This window comes from Osmia lignaria, chromosome 6, assembly GCF_051020975.1.
Source record: "Osmia lignaria lignaria isolate PbOS001 chromosome 6, iyOsmLign1, whole genome shotgun sequence".
NCBI classification, from domain to species: domain Eukaryota; kingdom Metazoa; phylum Arthropoda; class Insecta; order Hymenoptera; family Megachilidae; genus Osmia; species Osmia lignaria.
In genome coordinates, this window is record NC_135037.1 from 10,283,303 (window position 1) to 10,303,949 (window position 20,647).

A 20,647-nucleotide genomic window follows, 5' to 3' on the forward strand; every position below is an offset into this window, starting at 1 on the left:
TCAACACGTTCGTCCTTCTAAGGAGTTTATTCAATAAGCTAAGATAATTACAGCAAATTAAATGAACGCAGAAAATAAAATGAGGGTATATGTATGGCTTTAGCTACCTACATGAAGCTAGCACTCCCGGTATATCATCTTGGGGTGTTAGCGACCCCGAAGCTCCGGTAATGCTCTGTGCATACCGACATATAGTATCAGGGGTGTCAGGGACCCCCTGCATCGTAGGCACTCTGCATACCGACATGATATCTTGGGATGTCAGGGACCCCGGCGCGACTGACACATCAACTGGGCTCTAGGGTGTTTGAGACCACGTAAATTACATTACCCCTCGAGGACAAAGACATGTCCGGTCTTGTTGGTTCTGTAGTCAGGGGTCCCAATAAGCTGTATATCATATAGAGCTTTGTGACGTCAGCCGTCCTTACTGTAGGGACTTCTTCTGGCAACGCTGTATACAACAGCTGTTCGAAGTCAAATGTTTTTGAGAAGGATAATAGCGGATTCAGCATTCAAATTTCAACAGTAACTGTTGTATCTGAAACCGAAGCTTCGGAAATCTTGTGTGAAGAATAATAATTACAGAAAAAGATTTATCACGTGTGGTTTTAGATCCGGAATGGCACAAAATATAAATCCGTTTTATTCCTCTCAAAATGCTCCGAGTAAACCCACAGAGGAGAAGCAAAATATACCAAAAGACAATCATGCAGTTAGTAAACGGTACGCAATATTTTGTTTAGAATAAATATTATTAATTGAATTTACGCCAATGAGTTTTCAAGTTATTCTCCTTTTGCCATCTATCGCTATTTGCCATCTAATAAATGTTCTGTAATTACTGTCGTAACAAACATAACCTACTCGCAATGTTTGGGCGAAAAATTTAAAATTGGCTCGCTCCCAAATTGTAAACACTCTTGAACATGCATGTTTTACGATAGATTCGCATTTAAATATCTTTTCTCAACATTATAAATAAGTGTAAACGTATGTGCAGGTTACAAAAGGAACTCATGGTTTTAATGATGAGCACAGAAAAAGGTGTATCCGCTTTTCCGGATGGAGAAAATTTATTCAAATGGATAGGAACCATCACAGGACCTCGTGATACAGTAATATATTTTTATATTTTAGTCAAAATTTTAATAAATATGACAAATAAAAATATGTATAACATTCTTATTGTTATAGGTTTATGCTGGACTTACGTACAAATTAACTTTGGAATTTCCTCATAGTTATCCATACAGTGCACCAGTTGTACGTTTTGCTACTCCTTGTTTTCATCCAAATGTGGATGCAGTAGGGAATATTTGTCTGGATATATTAAAAGACAAATGGAGTGCTCTATATGATGTTCGTACTATATTATTGTCCATACAGTCTCTTCTTAGCGGTAAGTAATTGTATATTTAAACACAAAATGCTGTGCAAATATCACAAAAACAAATACATTTTTTTTATCTGTTTAAAGAACCCAACAATGAAAGTCCCCTGAATCCTCAAGCTGCAAAATTGTGGAATGATCAAACAAAGTACAAGAAACATTTAACAGAAGAGTACCATAGAGTTGTGAATCGCGACCAACAAGATTCATGATAAGTGCATTCTTATAATCATCCCAACTTGTTCATTTGTATTTTTAATTCAATCAATGTTATAATTGACTGTAAGGCATGCGGAAACAAATTGCATAGAATTTATGAAATTCACAAACAAAAACTGCATCTTTGGTTTGCTCTTTTACATCTGTACGCTATGTCACGTAACGAAACGTGAATGTACCTTTTCTACCGTTCATTACGGTCACTTTTATTGCATAGTTTCGTCAGTTTGCCATAAATATGTATAGAAATTTGTATCATGGTTTTAAGACTGTATATGCGGATTAAACATTTCTACATCGTCAATTTATACCGGAAACATTTATTTATTTTTACTCTTAGTAATATATATATATATATATATCTGTATATCAACTTTTGGATATATTTTAAACGTTTTTCGTACGTACCAATCACACCTGATGACGTCATTTATCATTGTACAATTCGAAAATAAATATTTTAAACATCGATACTATAGATTTTATTATGTTACAGAAATATTATATATACTGTTATCATTATTATATCTGTAATTATATACATATATGTACAACTATACTCGATATATTATAATTATTAGCCTATCTTCGAATATCATTAGTTTTGTCAATTTATCGAGTAAAATAAATACTTTGTCGTTAACTGCAGTCTTTTTTTCTGTAATTGAATGCGGTTAACGAATCATTCCATCAGGCCATGTTTGCGAATCAGCAACAAGCAAATAAGAAACTCCTCAACCATGTTAATAAAACGGTATTTTTCGAATCAAATGACTATTCTCTTCGATGGTTCAAAATAATGCCACTGAGGTAAGATATTTAACATTACCCTTGCGAAACGGCAAATAAAAAAAGAACATAAAATTAACGTCGATGGGGTAAAGATCAATCATCTGAAAGCTGGAATTGGCGAACATCCGGTGTTGCTTTTACCCAATGTTATAGGTAAGTAAACATGCAAAGTAAAGTTTTGGATGGACGACATTGTGCCGATAGTTTGGTGAAGGTGCTGCTATCTGGTAAGATTGATTTATCCTAGGATTGATGATCGTAGAATATATGTAGATCATACGCAATTGGTACAAATTGAGTTAAATTAGAGTTACACGGGAAAATTGATCGACAGTTTCAGGTTCGACTTGTACCGATTTTAAGCCACAGGCGGAAGGGCTGGACCGAAAGAAATTTACTCCGATAGTATGGAAGCCACTAGATTATTAAATATCGAGGCCGTCCGAAAGATCTAGTCCGAACGCGATGCGATTTGGGCCCGTAATCTGATGAAGCAATTAGGTTACAGAAAATTTTCATTAATGGGATAGAGATCATCGGATAATTCTAGTTGTAGTTATTAGGGAAAATATCTTTACCGATTAGTCAAATATCGTTTGTCCTACGGTAGAAAACATCGAATGCATGACGCGGCATAGAGGACACACGTGGGATAACCGGCGCAGAAATCAAGCCAGAGAAAGGAGTCGTGAAACTAAGTGGGCGACGAAGGCTTTCCCATAAACCTACCTCTTTCGGCAGGACGTTCTAAAAGCGTTTCTAACCATTTGATTGAAAATTAATCATAAGTCACAGTTCTCCAAATTCGTAATCATATTTTGGATTTGATAAGTAGGTGCGTTATGAATATTTAATACTTGATTATGGTATAGCAGTGCCTGATTAATCGTGTTGTCTGAGAAAGTGCAGATCAATATACGATTGACTTGACGAAAAGAACAAGAAAAAAATGAAGTAAACGAGGAGGAAAAAGAAAGAACGAGCATGGAATACCGAATAGTAGAATCCGTACAAACGCGAAGAACCGCCCATCCGAAATATCCGCAATGCGCTTCGGACGAAAATCGATCTTCTTCCTCGTCTCGGCTACGCCCCAAAAGATCAATTCGCCAAGCAACCGCGCAAAGCGTATTTTATTTCCCATAATAAATGATATAAATCGGGGCTCTTGTAAGATTGCATTAAAGAAAGTAATTAATTGCTCGACTAGCTTAATCGTCGATTAAAAATATGTCTACGTACGTTAAGGGCATAATGTAGAACGTAAGAAGAGTGTAAGAAGAAATGTTTCGAGGATTTGCATTGGAAGATTATCTGCATGCAGATAGAAAGTGGTCTTGTGCTACTTATTATACGAGCTCCTTTAGAGTTGAGACGAAAAACAGCGTCCGATCGAGGATCGAGCCAAAAGTATTCGGCTCTGATCTGGATTACTCGTACGTAAGCTAATTAAAATGACAAGTTAACAAATTCTATGACACAGGAATGGCCTCGTGACCTCGAGAAACCATCGCATCTTTCGTTGGATAATTTATTATTTCGCTTCGCCTGATTACTGTTCCACTTTAGACTGGCAACTGAAATTATCGGCGCTGAGTTCCAACACTCTGCGACACACATATCTTTATCGCGTTACGCTTGTCATGCATTTTCTGCAGTACCTACATGTATGAAATTGCCACGCTTCTGCGAAACATCGATCAACAACTTATCGGTGCAAAGGACGAAGGAAAAACGATTAGAAGAGGCAACGTATAAAATGCAGCGGACCTGGCCAAATATGGGTAGACTGCCTCGTGATTCGATCATGTAAACCTGTTTTTATTCTTTTCGTTCTCTCCTCTATTGCCTCCTTTTTTCTCTTCCGTTTTCTCTTTTCTGTAATTTTTTTTTTACACTGGATGTACTATTTTGTGTTATCTGTTTGTTGTCAGAAATAAAAATGAAGAATAAATGGGAAAAAAGGATGTCTGTAAGCAACTTGGTGCGAATATCAAAGGTTTGTCCGATTTCTGAAAAAGAGTACAAATTGTCGAATGCGATTGAAGCAGAAATGTCTATCTTTTCGTTGTGACAATAAAGCAATTTTGTTTGGGGTAGGAATAACCACAACCCAAATATGTAAATGTCTTTCCCGTTTTGGAAACGAATCATGGTATCGCCATGACATCATCGCAAGCTGTTGCTCAATAAACCAGCCTGTCGCAAAATTGGATATTCTCGAGCCACACGTAACATTATTACTTACTAAATTATTTCCTGCGTTATAGCTGCCCGTACCGTGCGATGCATCACCGTCGCCATCGCCATCGCTATGCCACACTATGCATCGACTGCGAATTGCAAACATGCTTGCGCATGCAATATTTCTTCCAGTCAATCGACAAGTTATTGATTTACACGCGGTGAGTTCGTTTACATATGGTGACGATGGATGAACGATGGTGCCTAATTGAACACAGGGTGGAAATGAAGCGAAGGAAAGTGGAGGAAGGAAAGGTACGAGAGGTGGAGGGAAAGTAGTAACACAATCGAGAAACAGGACTGCGTGACTCACAATCAGATTTCGAAGCTACCGTTATCGACTCGATTCTCCTCGTTCATGGCTTTACCCTGATGTACCTCGCATGCTGTCCTCCGAAGTAGAAAATGATACCATTTACGGCAACTTGTGGCTCCGTTGTTACTCGTTTTCAGACCCGTATCGTTCGAGATCGTTCGAGAAAGTGGTCGTGTGTCAAAATCTTGTCCTCGATACCGTTTGGACACCCCCGTTCCTGTAAAACAAACCGACCCGGTTATTCTGAATGTTTAAAATGTAGTCTCTATGGTTAGTTTCGCAGAGAAGGAACCAAAATTACGACATGGCTATATCTACTGTAGTAGCAGTGAACACGTTGGGAATGCATAAATGCAAAACCTAGCAGATACCAGCGTCACTTTCGAGAATATTAGCCGTGGTAATCGAAACCCGTCGATACGGATATACGGGTGCGGAAATATTTAGACGTATCCATCGTGCACGACGTCCTCGGGATCAATAAAAGTTGAGGCGGGGCAAGGTTTGGCGTGGCCGTCGCGTCGTTCCGTCTCGGTTCCCTCAAAACCACTTCGAAACACGTAAATTAAGCAGAAAATTTTCTCAACTTTTACTCTTCTCGTGCAATTAATCGATCTATAGATTAAGAAAAATCATACTTTTATCGAAGAGATTGAACGCGACCTATTTAAGTAGCTTCTATATTTCTAATCGACTGGTCAGACGAGGGTGAGATTACGCTTTGGAAGGTCGACGGTATTGTGACTCAGAGCCACCCCTTTTTGACACGCATACGAAATATTGCGTTCATTGCTATCACGAAAGGACAACGTTTCTCGTAAATTCGTCTCTTATATCGGCGCTCGATAAAAATCAACGGTCGAGGCAAGATTTGCTGAACAGATCGTGATTCACTCTTATCGCGTTAACGACCTCAAGTGCTCCGATACGAGATAATTTCCAGGATACGTTTTGGATATATTTTTTAGCCAGTGAGGCTTATTGTTAGCGAAAACTTTTCGTTCAGAGAAAAATAGCGAACGATTGCCTATCTAGCAGCAAACGTCATTCATTTTTTTGTAAGCTCCCAGTGATAAAACGTTTTTAAATAACAGCTCAGATCGAGCGTCAATTATCGAGATGACACGATCCATGATAGGTAGTAACGAGGCGGAACATTCTTTTTTGTTCATGCAAGAACGTGAGCGCAGCGTCTCGGTTCGTCTAAATTGCTTGTGATGTCATCGATCGTTTATATGTATTCGTAGAGTCTCTGCAACTAACGAAGGACAACAAGAATGGAGAACATCGAATCCTTGCTCTCTGGATTCAGTTAAAGGATACGTAACATACGCAACCCTTCGTAAGGCTGACAAGTGATTTATACAATCTACTGATTTTTCCTTTCTTTCATTTCTTAATTAATTATTGTTCGATCAAAGCTCAACTATGATTTTATCTATCATCCATGATAAACAAACCAATGAGTCATTACAATGAGAACGCTTGAATTTTTATTTTTCATTCGATCGTTTTAAAAACCCTCTTATCGGAAGTTGTCACGATCGAGTCTCAAGCTCGTGACGTTTTCTTAGAGAATATTTACTGTTATCGGACAACTGTGATCATCGACGAAAACGAACAACAAATGAAATTTGAATGGAATAGAATGAACGCGTCGCATTGTGAGGAGACGCGCGAAGGAACTATACCGGAGGTAAACACTCCGCTCCTCTTGATTGGAATTTGCATCGATAATAAATGTGATCTGCCGTTCGTGGCAACCCCGTTACGTATGTACACGAACGCATGTCTATCAATGCGCGAACGAACGCGTACAATGCACACAGGTAAATGCGCGGGCGTGTACGCGATCGTAGCTGATTTTTTCCTTCGAAACGAAGACCGAGTGATCCATACATGGTAACGGTGAGAAGAGTGGCTTACGCGTTGTAACTTGCAACGCGTAACCAACCCTACCTGCCTATCCTGGCTCCGATCGTTCTCTCTCGACTCCTGTTTCTACCGATTACCGATGTACATACATACTAACATACTTACAGATTTACAGACGTTCGTTGTGCGTGCTCGACACGCGTCTACGCACACCACTATTTCTATGCGCTCTCCACGCTTCGTTTACATGCGCTCGATTCTTAATCAACGAACGTACCTTTTCGCACTATCCTATTTATATGTACATCGAAATATATATGAAAAATACAAACATATTTACGCATTACCGGGTAAAGAAGTAAAACTAAATCTTCGGAACGTGTAAAAATACGAGAAATATAACGAAAGGTACGAAAAAATAGGGAATAAAATTTTTTTCATTAAATCCGCAACATTTAGGTGGGCGTGTACTACGTCGGTGACTCATGTATCGACTTTTCTCCCGGCCAGGGTAGGATAAGCGGGGTAGATTTAAGGTGAACCGTAGGTAAGGGTGAAGAAGGCCACGATGAAACGAATTCAGCAAAGAGTGTAAATGTTTCGAATAAGACGAATTTGTGGTTGATATATGAAAAGATGAATACAGCAATGCACTTATGTATATGAATAGACTAGTAATGAGTACGTTCAAACAAAACACTGTTCAAAACAGTCCGTCTTTATACGGGAATCAATGACCAATTTATTCTAATTCGCTGTGAAAGATAATTTAAAGATGTTAGAAATGAGTTATACGTGCACAAACTTCGTTAGAAACTTCGTTAGCCTAACGGTAATTTTTAAATTGGTAACCATGGACGAATAAGCTAAACTGTAATGTATTCTGCGTGTTTGTAATAAAGACGTATTTCAATGCCAACCGCATTAATCTCCCTTGCTAATCGATAGCGTTCTCGAGAATTTTTTTCTCTAAAAGAATTGGCGAATATATTTATTTGTATGGGTTCAAATTAGACGAAAATCGTTCTTGTATTCGTGATATTTATAACATTGATCTTTTTCTCTTTAATAAGGAGACAATTCTCGAGAGAGAATCAAAGAAGGAGGTCGAACTCGTGGGCCGAGAGTGTTGGTCTGCAATTTTGGCGAATCGAAATTTTCGACGATGTCACATCCGTAGGAGCTGAAGCTCCACCAAGCGCAGAATCGAGGGAGCAGTTGGCAACGCTGCAAACGCTGGCTGGTGAAAAAGCGGCGGGGCTCGGGTGCCAACCAATGGAAAGCGTCGCTGGGGACGCCCCCCTTTGCCCCACCGCGGTCGCGACGATGCTAGAAAATCTGTAACGGACGCCGCTGCCAGGGCATATTCGTTTCTGGGCTCTCGTGACGAGTTGGCGTGTACTTCGTTGTTGGTTCAGTAATCGCAGTAAGCTTCGTAAAAGTCCAAGAAACTACCGAGCAACATGAGAGAAATCGTCCATATTCAAGCCGGCCAGTGCGGTAACCAAATTGGCGCAAAGGTAAGTGTTAGAAAAGATTTTTTCGAAATAATTGAATTCTTGACCGCGTAGAAAGTGAACGCTTCCTTTGTTCGACACCATAGCTAGCAACTGACGACTAACACCTTCGATCCAGTTCCCACGGCATTCTGCTGTTTGTAGTTGTTCAATTCTCTTCGTATCGTAACAAGTAGGAAAAGCAAGTTTCGAGCTACTAACGGGCGTGGAAAATCAGTCCTAGTTAAAATTATTTATATGTACTATACATGTATATAATAGCTATTCTTAGGGGCATATCGTGTTACAAGGACATATCGCGATAAACAACATTTCCCATTTTCCAATAGTTAAACCATTATAATTTAACGAACAGTACGATGCACAAAGTACACGGCGCGGTTGGTATGCGAGAAAACGGCAACCTCGCTCGGTCGAAGACCTGTCATGGCGACAGAAGCTTGCCGGCCGGTAAGCGTTCTTAACGGTTTTTTTCCATCGACCCGCGTTCCCAACGATGCGTTATTATCAAGCGTTTCATATATTTTTTTCTGCTTATCGTTATACCATGAAATCTATGATATATTTTTCGAAGAAAAAGATAAGAGAATGCGCTAATTAGAAGAGAAAATTTAGTTGAACCGATAGGAGTCTGGGCGTGGCTATCTCTAGCGTCAAGATACACCGGTTGATGCGGCAATGGAATCGAGCGGTTGCGCGCGCATCCGCCTTCTCTCTCCTTGTTCGCTCTCTTCTTTCCTCTTCGTCTCTCCGCACCTTTCTCGTCCTCGAATTCTTTACTCGTATCTGTTTTATAAGTTTGATGCATATATCTTTTGTGGTGCATACGTATTAATATTTTCGTTATTGCATTCCAAATTTTATTTTTCACATAAAATTTAGATAGATAATTCTTAATCAAAAGTATTCATAAAACGAAGTATTGTACGCTATTCATATTTTACAAGCAAGTCATTTCTTTTACTTGTTTGTGTTACTAGGTAATAAATTCATAATAAACGAATCTCCATTTCGTGGTTGCATTATATAATATTATGCATAATTATCGTAGCAAGCGAGTTGCAGTCGCAGGGATGGCGTATGCAGCAAGCAACGCGATCGTAGTCACGCTCTCATAGTTTTCAAGGCTGTTTTATTGAGTCAATGTCCGCTTCCTAAATTATACTTCCCGATCTGCAATCGATTACATTACAACACGTTATCTTCCTCTGAATATTTCTATAAATTTCGAATTTTTATATTTTGATCTACAGAGAATCCTTGCATAGTTGTGTAATAGTTACAACTACTGCCCATTCAGGGATCTTGTAGTCCAAGGACATCGTGTCTTGCGTAGAACATTTCCAACTAAAAAAGGAGATATCCTTTCGCCATTTTCCGCCGGCTGCTCGGTCGGTCAGTCAGTTTCTAGTTGTATTGTTAACGTTCCTCCAAATATAGCCAAGTGATCGCTGGTCTTATCTAAAATTTGAGACACGAACGAAATCGATTCACTTTCAATCCTTCGGTGTAGGTAGGTTTATTTGAAATTCTCGAATGCAGCTATGTTCAGTAAGGTTAGACGAACAATCGATTACAAAGTGGATGAACGAATGATGGTAAACAGAAATGATGGAAACAAATTGCATAAATCGGGTGTACTGGCTTATGTTAATTGCACAAGATTGATATTACTGCCATCACTTCTATATATAGCGATGACATTGGTGAGTCATCTCGGTACGACATTATACATACGTTGCGTGTACAGGTCGATGGGTGGGAGGTGCAGTAAGGTTGGACAGTCGCTCTTGGCTTTCCACCGATGATGTTCATATATGGTCACATGGCTTAATACGCGTATTGTTTCCATGTAGGATGTTGCAGTTATCGTAGGTGTACTGGCCATTATTATTAACTTCCTATCGCTTACCGAGAAGCTGAATGAAATTTGTATACTTATGAAAATGGAAGGAAAAATTGAATTTCCAATTTCAATTCCGATGCAGCGTTTCAATTGATGAAGACTGATGAACATACATAGGTTGTTTCGTATAGGATATATCTATGGTCACCTTCAGAGTCTGTGGTATTTTCAGACCACATTGATTTCCAGAAATACACTGCAAGGTCTTTGAACTATGGTTAGGAGAGGTAGGCGCATTCTCTAGGTAGAGAGAAGGCTGATTGTACCACGCGTTGCTTCGCTACACCTTCATGCTATGCGCTCGTCCGTGTCCGATAATAATTAATCTACCTTTTATAGATTAACGTTCGAGCTATGTACTTATTATATCAAAGATAAGACAATTTAGAGAAATAAGTAAGCAACAGAAAGAGAAAAAAAAGTGTTCCATCCTGGTGAGGTCATAATGAATGCGCGTATTACGACTAATTACACGCGAGCTATTCACTGGCGAGGTCGTCGAACCGTTCGCTCGGTCGATAATACGGAAGACTGGAAACGGATGCGAGGAGGGTAATGGCGAAGAGAAAGCGTCGGCTAGACTTAGCATCGCGTACAATCCTTTCCGTCTTTATCTAACAATAAGATAATAATATCGCGAAACGATCGAGACTTTTTTCGTAAATTGAACTGATGGAAGAAATATTTTTTACAGTTTTGGGAAATTATCAGCGACGAGCATGGCATCGACCCAACTGGCACGTATCACGGCGACTCGGATCTTCAATTGGAAAGGATCAACGTGTACTACAATGAAGCGTCCGGTGGCAAATACGTTCCACGTGCCATTCTCGTCGACTTGGAGCCGGGCACTATGGACTCTGTTCGGTCAGGACCGTTCGGGCAGATCTTCAGACCGGACAACTTTGTGTTTGGACAATCCGGAGCGGGTAACAACTGGGCAAAGGGTCATTACACCGAGGGCGCCGAATTGGTCGACTCCGTCTTGGACGTAGTCAGAAAGGAAGCCGAGAACTGCGATTGCCTGCAAGGTTTCCAACTAACTCACTCGCTCGGCGGTGGTACCGGTTCCGGTATGGGAACGCTACTGATCTCCAAAATTCGTGAGGAGTACCCTGACAGAATTATGAACACATACTCGGTCGTACCGTCCCCTAAGGTATCGGACACTGTCGTTGAACCGTACAATGCAACGCTTTCCGTACATCAGCTGGTAGAAAACACAGACGAAACTTACTGCATTGACAACGAGGCCCTCTACGATATCTGCTTCCGCACTCTGAAACTGTCCACACCTACCTACGGCGATCTGAACCATCTCGTCTCCCTCACAATGTCCGGTGTCACAACTTGCTTAAGGTTCCCTGGCCAGTTGAACGCCGACTTGAGGAAACTCGCCGTGAACATGGTACCATTCCCTCGTCTTCACTTCTTTATGCCAGGTTTTGCTCCTCTCACATCTCGCGGTAGCCAACAGTACAGAGCACTGTCCGTACCAGAACTCACCCAACAAATGTTCGACGCGAAGAACATGATGGCCGCCTGCGATCCCAGGCACGGAAGGTACCTCACGGTAGCAGCCATTTTCCGTGGCCGAATGTCTATGAAGGAGGTCGACGAACAAATGTTAAACATTCAAAATAAGAACAGCTCGTACTTCGTCGAATGGATCCCGAACAACGTGAAGACGGCCGTCTGTGACATACCACCCCGCGGTCTGAAAATGTCCGCCACCTTCATCGGTAACTCCACCGCCATCCAGGAGCTGTTCAAGAGAATTTCCGAACAATTCACAGCCATGTTCAGGAGAAAAGCTTTCCTTCATTGGTACACCGGCGAAGGTATGGACGAGATGGAATTCACGGAAGCCGAGTCGAACATGAACGATCTGGTTTCGGAGTACCAGCAATACCAGGAAGCTACCGCCGACGAGGACGCGGAATTCGACGAGGAACAGGAAGCCGAGGTCGACGAGAATTAAAGACCTATTTACCATCGTGTCGTCCCACCCCCGTTTATCTCTCTTCGCTCGTACTGCTTCTTAACTCTGCGTTTTCCTTTCTCCTCTTCATTTTTTAATTTCTTTTTTACAGATTCTTCTGACGCGCTTTTTATTTTCATTAGTAATATTACACTCGTCAAGATAATCCGAAAATTTATTCAACTTTGTTTACTACTTCCTTTTTTCTGTGTCGTTTTCTCAATCAATTTATTACCATTTACGAGGCGCGTCTTTGTATTCAGTGTATAAACCGCTCTGGCGGTCACCATCATCTTTGAATAAATTATTATCATATAAGTTTACGGTTTTATAAGAACACCCTTTATTATTGGCCGTATACTAGTACTACCGCAATTCGAACAAATGTTTCTTTGTATTTATAAATCTATATTATTGTAGACGTACTTGTATTTATATTTGTCCCGTTTATCTACCGACTTTTATACCATGGCAAATAGATCTGAATAAAGTAGATCATTCGATCAAGCAGTACCAATCCAAGCTATGATAATTGAACATCCAATTAACTATCTCCAATCTAAATGCAGTCCTAATACTTTCGCGATCAAATTTCTCAATATAGATACTAGGATAATTTATTGGTTATGTATTAAACAACAATTAAAAATACACAACGGAATCGAATATCAAATAGTTTTGTTTAAAAATATTTTTAACTACGATAACAATAAAATAGATCGTGTCGCCATCTGTCGAAACCATGTAATCATCGATCTGATTGAAATGACCTCTAGTTCAATGTTCGAAGCAGCACAATGGTATTACTTAATTGCAGATACCGCATTTATTGACCGTCAAAGAATACAATCTCTTTTTTTTTTATTACGCGTGTTAAATTTATAATTCCTTGCTGTCGAAGAATTGGTCGAAATTAGAGTAGAATCTGAAGTTTTTGATTTAAGGATACAATGATTTTGTTGGAGTCAAAATTTCGATAAAATTTTAACCACCATTCTGGGGTCTCACGAGTTCACTAACGGATTAACATTGTACAGTTAAGTCGATGGAATTGGAGCATCGTGGCTGTCCACCGTATCTCTCGGTTTTATCCGCCAACATCGATGCAAAGTTTAACTGAAACGACAAGTCTCAGAATAATCGCTTTATTCTTTTTTCTCTCTTCCGCTGCACGCTGCGTTACTCTTCCACTTCCGGTTTCCCGTAAGTATACAACTCGCCGGCCACGATAAATTACCGAGACGCAAGGCAACGTGCAATTGCGTTAAAATTTAAAAAATTACTTTCTCAAGAAGAATCGTTTGGGAAACGGGTTAAAAAGAGAAGAAAGCTCGCAGCCGAAACTGCAGACAACGACCCCGTGGTACACAAGGTATGACTCATCGTCCGGGTATACGTAGCGACGCAAGGCGTCTCGCTTCGCGAATTCGATTCAGCTCGACAGACTAATTACGAAGATTGCCTTGTCTGGATGAAAACGAGTTCCATATATTACTTAAAAATCAATTGACAAGAACCGGTGTTCCGTCGATGTACTTGAAATCGATTATCGGTTTTCGCGAGTATGCACATGATAAAGGATAAACGCGGGCAGTTGTAAAACGTTAGGATCGCTATAAAAGCAAACTAAGGGAAGAAGAAGCAACGATTCGTTGCCAGGACAAACAGGAACGAGAGATAGGGAAAGAATGACAATAATAGAAAAAGGGTTTTTCAAGCTGTAGGGGATCGTGGTCTCAGCTGGAGAGCTCTTCGTCTAACCACGTCGCTTGCTACCAGCGGCGAATAAAGCAACGGGTGACTCACGAGACGAAAAGGTCTTGCTTCTCTTCTCCTTTTCAACAGACTTTTTCGTTTCCGAGCAATGTTCTCCGCGAGAGAATGCACGGAATTCGTGGCACGCAAATTCAGCTATAGGAAAGGCAAGAAAAAATAGCTGAAAGAAGCGAAACGCGTTATTAGGATCTATGATCGAAGTTCGTTGAACAGGATATCCTGTTTTTTATTCCTGTAGAAAGAAGACGAAACCCTTTCGGAGCGTTTCGATTCGTCAGGGTCCCGTTGAACGAATGTCGATCGATTTCATGGGTGGAAAAAAGCATGACTCGTCGATCTTTGCTATAGTAAGACAGTGATAAAAAGGCAACCTTGACACTTGGATACTTGGTACCCTAAGAGGCTAATAAAACAGGTTGAAAAATGATGTACTTTACGTTGTGAGCATAGTAGGTGTGGTGATTAAGGTATCGCGTTATCATCGTAAAGTCCTAAAGGCTGTTAGCCCTCCCTTTTCCTCGTTTCTTCGTCGAACGCGTTCTCGCCGGATGGAGAGAATCTTGCTCTTCTCCCTCCTTGCCTGTGTCCCCTGGTGGCAGCCTAGGAGCAGAGCGGGCCGAGAGTCGTGGCCAGGACAGCGACACGAGTGCGCGTTTCCTCGTCAGTTTCGCTCCGCTCCGCTCCACGCTCGTGCACTCCTGCGCGACATTCGGCTGCACACTTGCACAGTGCACAACAGTTTTACCTCTGCGCATCGAGAACGTCCGTCGCTGGGACATAATTTGATTCTCGAGGATCGTAAAAGGGAAGTCGCGAACAAAAGAAAAGTTCAGAATGAGAGAAATCGTGCATCTGCAGGCTGGACAATGCGGCAACCAGATCGGTGCGAAGGTAGGTCGTGGTACTTTTCAACCGAGGGAATTTTCTTTTCCTTTAGGAAAAAAAAGCGCTATTCCGATCGACCCAATGATTTTTCCGATCGATAGACGTTTTCGTACAGTTTCGCGATTTGCAATGGTCAAATAATAAACGGAATCGTCCACGTTCTTTTCCATCTCGAATTGTCAGCGCTTTAATCGAATTAAAGATAAGGCGTGGACGGTGAGCAATCGGCGGATGGAATTTAAAGAAGCGTCGCGTCGCGAAGGGTCTCGGAAAGTATGCGTAAGCGTTGATACCACTGTACGTTCCCCTTTCTTCGTTAAGTTTTTCTTTCTTTTTGTCTCTATCACGGGAATCTCTTTACGAACGTATACTCCTATTACCTACCGCAATGTTTCACTCACCTCGATTGATTCCAGCTTCGAAAATATCTCGCTTTTGATTAAAATAAACCTTCTCGAAACTGATCGCGAGTTACTTTGGAATCGTTGTAGCCGTTTCTCGATATAAAGATGAAATGTTCGATTAAGAAAAAAGGAAAGAACAAGGGGATTGAAATTGTTCGCGTTCTTCATCGATGCGTGGACGCTCGGTTTTCTGGGATGATCTCTCCCGGTTGAAACTCTTTCGTGCGGAAAATAACGACAGCCGACGGACCAGCTGTATATTGCATCCAGAACAAAGAGAATCGTTCGTTTCTGACCGAGAAAGGAAGGATTGGCAACGAGCAATTGAACGGAAGAAAGACCGGCAACCCTCCTAATTAGCCGCACCGCTCCACTCCGCTAATTAACCAGATATCTCGCTAAAACGCTAACTCTCGCGATGGGAAAGAACAATTTCATCTATTTCGAAATACTCGTGCAGGGCAAGGATCGAATCTTATCGGATTGGTTCGTAGTTGTCCTAGTCGACGAAACGGACTACGGTGACTATTAATAGAAGGAGAGAAAATAGCAAGGGCAAGATAAATGGAGAAGAAGAACGGGCCGCAGGAGGGAGCGCAAGGGAGGGTTAACTCGAACCAAGGGATGGGGTCCGCGAACATTTCTGTTTATAGATTTCTCTCGGAGAGAGTTATTAGTCCCAAAGTAGTCTTTTCACTTTTCTTTGCTATTATTATAGCCTCAGTTATCTTTACAGTTCTGGGAAGTAATCTCTGAGGAGCACGGTATCGATCAATCGGGCATCTATCACGGAGACAGCGATCTTCAATTGGAGCGAATCTCCGTCTACTACAACGAAGCTTCTGGTAAGGATTATTTTTATTATAATTAATTTAATCGAGGAAAAACGAATGAAATATTCGAATAAGCATCGCAATCTGGTTGGCATAGTGCGTGCGGGTAGCGCGGACGCAGGGGCGCAAGTACTCGAAAATAGACGAGGCGCGAGAGTAGCGAGGATACGCGGAACGCAGGAGAAAAGGAACAACGAGAGACAGGACGCGTTTTGCGACCGAAATAACCGCTTTGTGCGTTCACCCCTCGCTTTTACCCCGACTGAGAACTAGTTTCGCGCGTGCCCCTTTCTCTTCCTAGCGTCTATGCACACCGGCTAATACTCTCCTCGAAGATGCTCGAAATTATTCGCGACCAAGCACGATTACGTAGGAAACGCGACTTCGTGACTAGTTTGCTAACCGCGCGGCCAATTGTGCGCCATCGAAACCGTATACGCGTTTCCGTCGACCATTTAAAGACCTCGGAGTCAAGCAACGTCTCAAGTTTTCGGCGGAATAACAATGTCCATCGAGCCCATTTTATGCTTTGACCGTCGGCGTCACGTACTTGTGACTTTGATGCCTAATTCGTTACTATAAATAATGTTTCAAGGTATATTAGAGGAAATTTTAGACGTAGGTTATTTCAAGAAGGGATCATTCGCGATACTGTATCTACTTACGTGCTGGCAGGCTTCCTGCTAACTATTCATTCGGATAAGCACACATATAGCCTGGGAGCTGACTCATTATTTGTCGATGAGTCTTACCGATGAGTCCACTAGCAAACCCTTCACGAAGAAACGCGCTACTGCCATGTTTCTCTTTTTTCTTTTCCTTTTACGAATGCTGAATTTTAACAACTATTTCAGTTGCCACGTCCACGAACGGAGGAAAGTATGTACCCCGGGCGATTCTGCTGGACCTCGAACCCGGTACGATGGACGCGGTTCGTTCAGGCGCATACGGGAAATTGTTCCGACCGGACAATTTCGTGTTTGGCCAATCCGGAGCAGGCAACAACTGGGCGAAGGGACATTACACGGAGGGTGCCGAGCTGGTGGACTCTGTCCTGGACGTGGTCAGAAAGGAATGCGAAAATTGCGACTGTCTCCAAGGTTTTCAACTGACCCATTCGCTCGGCGGTGGTACCGGCTCCGGTATGGGGACTCTACTCATCTCCAAGATCCGCGAAGAGTACCCGGACAGAATAATGAACACGTATTCGGTGATGCCGTCCCCTAAAGTGTCCGACACCGTGGTGGAGCCTTACAACGCCACTCTGTCCGTGCATCAGCTGGTCGAGAACACCGACGAGACTTACTGCATCGACAACGAGGCCCTCTACGACATCTGTTTCCGTACTTTGAAGGTTTCGAATCCCAGCTACGGGGACCTGAATCATCTGGTCTCGCTAACCATGTCCGGCGTTACGACCTGTCTCAGGTTTCCCGGCCAACTGAACGCCGACCTGAGAAAATTAGCGGTGAACATGGTTCCCTTCCCTCGTCTCCATTTCTTCATGCCCGGCTTTGCACCGCTAACCTCCAGGTCTATGCAACAATACTCGGCGCTCTCGGTGCCGGAGCTCACGCAACAGATGTTCGACGCGAAAAACATGATGGCCGCCTGCGACCCCAGACACGGTCGATACTTGACCGTCGCCGCCGTGTTCCGCGGTAGAATGTCCATGAAGGAAGTGGACGAGCAAATGCTCAGCGTTCAGAACAAGAACAGCTCTTACTTCGTCGAATGGATACCGAACAACGTGAAAACCGCCGTTTGCGATATACCGCCGAAGGGGTTAAAGATGTCGTCAACTTTTATCGGAAACACGACCGCCATTCAAGAACTGTTCAAGAGAATTTCCGAACAGTTCACCGCCATGTTCCGGAGGAAAGCTTTTCTGCATTGGTACACCGGCGAAGGTATGGACGAGATGGAATTCACGGAAGCCGAGTCGAACATGAACGATCTGGTGTCGGAGTATCAACAATATCAAGAAGCCACCGCCGAGGAAGATTTCGAGGCCGAAGAATGCGCCGACGACTTTGAGACCTGCGATCAAGAGTGAACGACCGCCGAACGATTATCTTTTTTATATTTCTTCCTCGTCTCTTTCAGCTTTGTCAACGTAGTAACGAGAACGGCCGTTATCTCTTTCTCACTTTCTCGCTTTCCATTTTATACTTTTATACGTGACGTTTCTTTTTCACGATCGCGAAGTTTGATACACTCGTTGCTACGTTTCGTCCCATTTTCAATGCGATAAGGTGGATGGCGTGAAGCTCGAAAGTTAGGAAACGAAAATGTAATACAGCCAGCGTCCGATATTCTGGGTTTGCGAGCAACGGCTCGCGACTCGACCAAAGGCCAAAGCGCTCAAACCAAAAATCAATCTTCTACGTTGTATCCACGACAAACCAATCTATCTATCGTCTGCGTGTAATCGTGGCGAGCGTTTAAATGTAGCGCAAGTTTGTTCCTTGAAAAAATATATGTTTTATCGACTATGTTCTCTTTCTTTTCCTCCTACCCTTGATCCTCGATTACTCTTCGTATTCCGCCGTGTCCAAGTCGAAGGTAGTCTCGGCCGGTGCCTCCTGGTGTCGCTGATATTCGGAAATGAGATCGTACAACCCGTTCTGACAATCGGAGAATTCCGACTCGTCCATCCCCTCGGCCGTGTACCAATGTAGATACGCTTTCTTCTTCAACATATCGCTAAAACCTTTCGTCAGCCTCTTGAACAATTCCTGGATCGCTGTGGTGTTCGATATCATGGTGGCGCTCATGGCAAGACCTCGCGGTGGAATGTCGCAGATGGCTGTTTGAACGTTGTTCGGGATCCATTCGATGAAATAGGGACTGTTTTTGTTTTGTATGTTCAGCATCTGTTCGTCGACGAGCTAAAAAAGGAAAAGCACAAGCTCGTTTCTCTCGACTTTCTAGAACTCGGGGGGCGAGTTCGATTTGCTGACCTTGGTCGACATTCTCCCTCTGAAGATGGCAGCCACCGTGAAGAACTTGCCCCGGCGAGGATCGCAATCGGCGAGCATGCTATTCGCGTCGAACAATTGTTGCGTCAACTCTGGAACCGAGAGTACTCTGAAAGCCGCGGCTGACCTACTGGTCAGAGGAGCGTAACCGGGCACGAAGAAGTGGAGGCCCGGATAAGGTACCAGGTTGACCTGTAGTTTCCTCAGATCGGTGTTCAACTGACCAGGGAATCGTAGGCAAGTGGTGATACCTGCCATGCAAGCGGATATCAGGTGATTAGCGTCGCCAAAAGTTGGCGTGGATAGCTTCAAAACGTGCGTGCAGATGTGATGAAGAGCTTGATTGTCCATGCAGAAGGTTTCGTCCACGTTATCCTTCGATTTCCCGAGAGCTAGTACCGCGTTGTACGGCTCTACAACCACGTCCGACATCGTTGGCGACGGTATCACGCTGTAGTTCTTTAGAATTCTATCCGGATACTCTTCCTTCAGTTTGTTCGTCAACAGCGCACCCATACCGGCTCCGGTACCGCCGCCCAGCGAATGAACCATTTGAATGCCTGCACCGAATGCCCAACACGGAATACCAAATACCAAATACATGATACTACAGGTGTAACCACGTATCCTAACCTTGCATCAGATCGCAGGCTTCGGCTTCTTTGCGAGTCAGATCCAGCACCGTCTCGGCCAGCTCGGCTCCTTCAGTGTAGTAACCCTTTGCCCAATTATTTGCTGCCCCTACGTGGCCAGCCACAAAATTGTCAGGATTGAACAATCGACCGTACGAAGTGGACAACACATCGTTCAAGCTTCCACGGTCGAGATCAACCAGGACTGCTCTTGGCACGTATCTGTCGCCTGTGAAAATATTTCCACGTTTTGTTCGCGTGTCAAAACGCGGTATATATAGTCAGAGAAAGGGTACCTGGTCCTTGCGAGAAGTACACGTTCAAACGTTGCAACTGAAGCTGCGATTCGCCGCAAAATATTCCGTCCTGTCTCAAGCCATGCTCGTCCGAAATTACCTCCCAAAACTGCGAGCGAATTCTGTGCGTTGCGTACACCTTTCATATTGTGCTACCTCGATCGAGAAGACGGACGGTATAAGGCCTTACCTTTCCTCCTACGTTGTTTCCGCACTGACCAATTTGTAACACCACGATTTCCCTCATTTTTCTACCCTGATCGGTTTCCTCGCTCGACAGACTGGAATTTTTCTTGAAATTTAGAATTTTTTAATTCGGAAGAGCCAAAATCAATAGCCAACAACGTACATCTACGTTTATACAAGGATCGATTCGATTCGATATAGACGCGACTCGCCCATCGAAGATAATACGCTGTAGGCAATTTTTTATTAAGGCCTCGTTTTCATCAATCGCAGTTGCAATTAACTCCTTCGTGCGTCATCTCGTTAATATACCGGGTATTCGGATTTTTTTTCTGCAAATAACGTCGAGTCCACGTAAAAGTCACCGACACTTGCCTCAATGGAGAATATTGAAACAGGTAGCGGTGCTTT

At 42.7% G+C, this 20,647-nt stretch overlaps 4 protein-coding genes across 5 annotated transcripts; 3 read left to right on the forward strand and 1 right to left on the reverse strand.

Moving 5' to 3' along the window:
* Window positions 1–425: 425 nt before the first annotated feature.
* vih (ubiquitin conjugating enzyme vih) lies at window positions 426–2,067 on the forward strand. The gene is made up of 4 exons (XM_034331637.2): window positions 426–726; window positions 1,004–1,118; window positions 1,198–1,402; window positions 1,481–2,067. Exons 1-4 carry the CDS (start codon window positions 623–625, stop codon window positions 1,603–1,605), a joined length of 549 nt encoding a protein of 182 aa, XP_034187528.1. The 5' UTR covers window positions 426–622; the 3' UTR covers window positions 1,606–2,067.
* A 6,116-nt stretch (window positions 2,068–8,183) lies between these two features.
* LOC117607667 (tubulin beta-1 chain) lies at window positions 8,184–12,561 on the forward strand. The gene is made up of 2 exons (XM_034331624.2): window positions 8,184–8,359; window positions 10,957–12,561. Exons 1-2 carry the CDS (start codon window positions 8,303–8,305, stop codon window positions 12,241–12,243), a joined length of 1,344 nt encoding a protein of 447 aa, XP_034187515.1. The 5' UTR covers window positions 8,184–8,302; the 3' UTR covers window positions 12,244–12,561.
* On the reverse strand, window positions 12,547–20,553 carry LOC117607669 (tubulin beta-4 chain-like). Of its 2 annotated transcripts, XR_013062266.1 has the most exons (6): window positions 20,241–20,553; window positions 20,051–20,159; window positions 19,756–19,983; window positions 19,105–19,682; window positions 16,807–19,032; window positions 12,547–16,717 (listed from the first exon to the last, which is right to left on the reverse strand). XR_013062266.1 is itself a non-coding variant. In XM_034331627.2 (5 exons), exons 1-5 carry the CDS (start codon window positions 20,295–20,297, stop codon window positions 18,673–18,675), a joined length of 1,332 nt encoding a protein of 443 aa, XP_034187518.2. In that variant the 5' UTR covers window positions 20,298–20,553; the 3' UTR covers window positions 12,547–18,672. The 2 variants fall into 2 exon arrangements, 1 of the variants encoding a protein (XP_034187518.2); XM_034331627.2 differs by having other exon boundaries at window positions 12,547–19,032.
* LOC117607666 (tubulin beta-3 chain) lies at window positions 14,769–18,636 on the forward strand. The gene is made up of 3 exons (XM_034331623.2): window positions 14,769–14,910; window positions 16,045–16,153; window positions 16,996–18,636. The coding sequence occupies exons 1-3, from the start codon at window positions 14,854–14,856 to the stop codon at window positions 18,195–18,197; spliced, it is 1,368 nt and encodes a 455-aa protein (XP_034187514.1). The 5' UTR covers window positions 14,769–14,853; the 3' UTR covers window positions 18,198–18,636.
* Window positions 20,554–20,647: the final 94 nt, after the last annotated feature.

Excerpts from the sequence above, each read along its gene's own strand:
- vih (XM_034331637.2), top strand. The coding sequence starts at position 623 with ATGGCACAAAATATAAATCCGTTTTATTCCTCTCAAAATGCTCCGAGT. Across the intron at positions 1,119-1,197 it reads TCACAGGACCTCGTGATACA|GTTTATGCTGGACTTACGTA; the intron begins GTAATATATTTT and ends TTATTGTTATAG. Across the intron at positions 1,403-1,480 it reads CATACAGTCTCTTCTTAGCG|AACCCAACAATGAAAGTCCC; the intron begins GTAAGTAATTGT and ends ATCTGTTTAAAG.
- LOC117607667 (XM_034331624.2), top strand. The coding sequence starts at position 8,303 with ATGAGAGAAATCGTCCATATTCAAGCCGGCCAGTGCGGTAACCAAATT. Across the intron at positions 8,360-10,956 it reads GTAACCAAATTGGCGCAAAG|TTTTGGGAAATTATCAGCGA; the intron begins GTAAGTGTTAGA and ends TATTTTTTACAG.
- LOC117607666 (XM_034331623.2), top strand. The coding sequence starts at position 14,854 with ATGAGAGAAATCGTGCATCTGCAGGCTGGACAATGCGGCAACCAGATC. Across the intron at positions 14,911-16,044 it reads GCAACCAGATCGGTGCGAAG|TTCTGGGAAGTAATCTCTGA; the intron begins GTAGGTCGTGGT and ends TTATCTTTACAG. Across the intron at positions 16,154-16,995 it reads CTACTACAACGAAGCTTCTG|TTGCCACGTCCACGAACGGA; the intron begins GTAAGGATTATT and ends CAACTATTTCAG.
- LOC117607669 (XM_034331627.2), bottom strand. The coding sequence starts at position 20,297 with ATGAGGGAAATCGTGGTGTTACAAATTGGTCAGTGCGGAAACAACGTA. Across the intron at positions 19,984-20,050 it reads GTACTTCTCGCAAGGACCAG|GCGACAGATACGTGCCAAGA; the intron begins GTACCCTTTCTC and ends ATATTTTCACAG. Across the intron at positions 19,683-19,755 it reads AGCCTGCGATCTGATGCAAG|GCATTCAAATGGTTCATTCG; the intron begins GTTAGGATACGT and ends CATTCGGTGCAG.